The sequence below is a fragment of the Branchiostoma floridae genome, chromosome 7, assembly GCF_000003815.2.
Source record: "Branchiostoma floridae strain S238N-H82 chromosome 7, Bfl_VNyyK, whole genome shotgun sequence".
NCBI lineage: Eukaryota > Metazoa > Chordata > Leptocardii > Amphioxiformes > Branchiostomatidae > Branchiostoma > Branchiostoma floridae.
The window spans coordinates 15,568,600-15,570,947 of NC_049985.1; the positions used below are offsets into that span (position 1 = coordinate 15,568,600).

The 2,348-nt window shown below is 40.5% G+C and overlaps 1 protein-coding gene across 4 annotated transcripts in view; it reads left to right on the forward strand.

Annotated features, from left to right (window-relative positions):
- Positions 1 to 2,348, forward strand: part of LOC118420315 (centrosomal protein of 44 kDa-like) — a 9,477-nt gene that overhangs the window by 5,847 nt on the left and 1,282 nt on the right. For 2 of the 4 annotated variants that reach the window (XM_035827076.1, XM_035827075.1), the window contains exons 9-10: positions 290 to 462; positions 1,913 to 1,990. In XM_035827076.1, the coding sequence (XP_035682969.1) occupies positions 290 to 462; positions 1,913 to 1,963 (224 nt within the window). In that variant the 3' untranslated portion in view covers positions 1,964 to 1,990. The remainder of the gene's footprint in view (positions 1 to 289; positions 463 to 1,912; positions 1,991 to 2,348) is intronic. The other 2 variants (XM_035827074.1, XM_035827072.1) reach the window with 1 other exon arrangement.

A 2,348-nucleotide genomic window follows, 5' to 3' on the forward strand; every position in this document is an offset into this window, starting at 1 on the left:
TTTGTCATTGTAGTGGGTTGTATGCCAAATTACCATGTATATCTGCCATCTTTACCTTCACCAAGAAGGTTGTTTTTGGTGCTGTTTGTGATTGGGTGTGTTTGTAAACAAATTGTATGTTTGTCTGTGGAGATCATAACTCAATAAGCCATTGAACTTGAAGGACATTTATGGACATTAGATTTGAAGTTGGGCCTCCTAGCTTTCTACAGAACGTCCTGTTTTGATATCTTTTCTACCCTTCCATTTGCTTCAATTTTTTTTACATTTGTCCATCTTGTAAACTTAGATGGTTGCTCCATTCTGAACAACCTGAACTCACCCAGCTCTCAGCCAGCCAAGACCTTGACCTTTGACCCCTTGGACCTCAGCACAAAGAGCCCAGTGTCCTCCCCGCCCCGTAAGATGACGAATGATGGCCAGCCTGGGTCCACACCATCTGCACATGTGGCCCCCTTCCAGGTAAGAGGAAGTTACCATTGTTTGTATGTATGTGTTACATATCAGGGTTGTAGCCAGTCTGAAATCATTTTCCGTCACATCAATTTTGAATGGAAATCCCATCAAGCACCGAAAGCACGAGACGTCGCATGACGTTCCTAGGAGGGTCTCCTGAATTTTTTGCCGGCTATGAGACGGGAGAAGCGGTTGCATGGATGGATGGATGGATCGGTCACTTTAACCAAATAGCCCTTCTATACGTGCTATTGCGTAATCGAGCCAGCGTGGCCGAGCGGTCTACAGCATGGTACCTATCTTCCGTAGATCGTAGGTTCGAACCTCACTTGCTAAATTTTTTTTGTGTTAGTTTTCTTTGTTAGACAAATCTCAATCTCATGTAGTGTTTTTTTGATAGAAGAAAGACCAATTCAGTAATTCGATGTTTAAAAACTCTTTTTTCGTGTAATTTTGTTTAACATCCAGGCTACGCACCGGCCAGCTTTTTTCAGAAGCTTTCTTGTTTATATCTAGACCCCCTGAAACGCTATTTTCTGCATTTTGAAGTGCACATTTTGCTGGTAGAGTAAGCTGTTCAACAGCATATGCTTTGGGGAAGAGTTACACAAGGGTTTCAGATTTTTTATATCTTTACATATCAATTTTTGTCTGTCACAGGGGACGGAATGGGCAAAATCTTTTCCGTCCCCAAGTGCAGATTTTCGTCAAAGGACGGACGGACGGGTGCTGGCTACAACCCTGTTACATATGGGTAATTTCAAGTCCTAGCCATCCACTGTGCCTCTGATGTTGTTTTTGCTTGCATACAGTTTGATGACTATAGTGAAGGGGAGAGTAAGTGACATAGATTCTTTTATTTTGGGAGAGATGTCTTTGGTTACCAATGGGTTAATCTGAAAATGTCACACTGTTGCACAGTGTTTGCCTTTGTCTTTTTACTTTTAGTTGCTTTGGACCCCAGTACATCACACACATGCCCATTTACAAATGTAGCATCAATAGTGAAAAAAGAGTAGTGCAAATTTGCTACTCACAGCAAAACCCACAAGTCTTTTTGTCTTTTCATATTTGTGCATACAATGTAAATGCAGAAATGTTTGTGGTGGTTTTATGTTCACGGTTTTTGCGAGGCAGTCTTAAACTACCGAGAACATTTTTCCATTACAGCATGTGACTACAGTGTATGGCACTACTTGAAACTGAACTTGAAACCACCGGGAACACTCCACTTTCAGGCTAGCACAAAATTGAATTCCTACAAACTTAAATGCATTTAATTTTACAGTATTGTGCTTTATTTGAATTATACTGTCAATGGAAGCACGATGTAAACCCTTTCTTTTGAGTGGTACCTATGAGGATTCTAGTTAAGCGGAGATTCCGAGCGAGCTCGCCAGAGTGAGTGAGTGTGTATGAGGACTATTTTCATGCATCTTTTTTTTTTCTGTCACAGTTTGAGAACAAGCAGACGGAGGAGAAGATGGCAAAGCTGGAGAAGATGTAGGTACTTTCTGTCAGGAAAAATACTCAGGTAGCTGTGTGCATGCTATCATAGTTTCCCTTCTCAAGATCTTGCGTCCCATTTACTGCATGCAGGGCCATTCTTATGCATGTTCTTAACTTAATCATAGAATACAGATATATAGGCGCTTTTGTGTAACTTCCTAGTTGTTTTCATTTAGCTAATCCCAAGAAGCTGTTTTGATGTGGTTGCTAGAAGAAAAAAATTGAATTATTGTCAAATCGACTTCAAGTGAGCTCATAGTGACATACTGGTACTTGTATCACACCTGAGGAGCATTTTGTACTTAATTCTTTGTTACACATATTAATGGTTATGTTATTCAACTGCTTTCCCTTACATGCACTTACATCCTAGAACTTTTCTC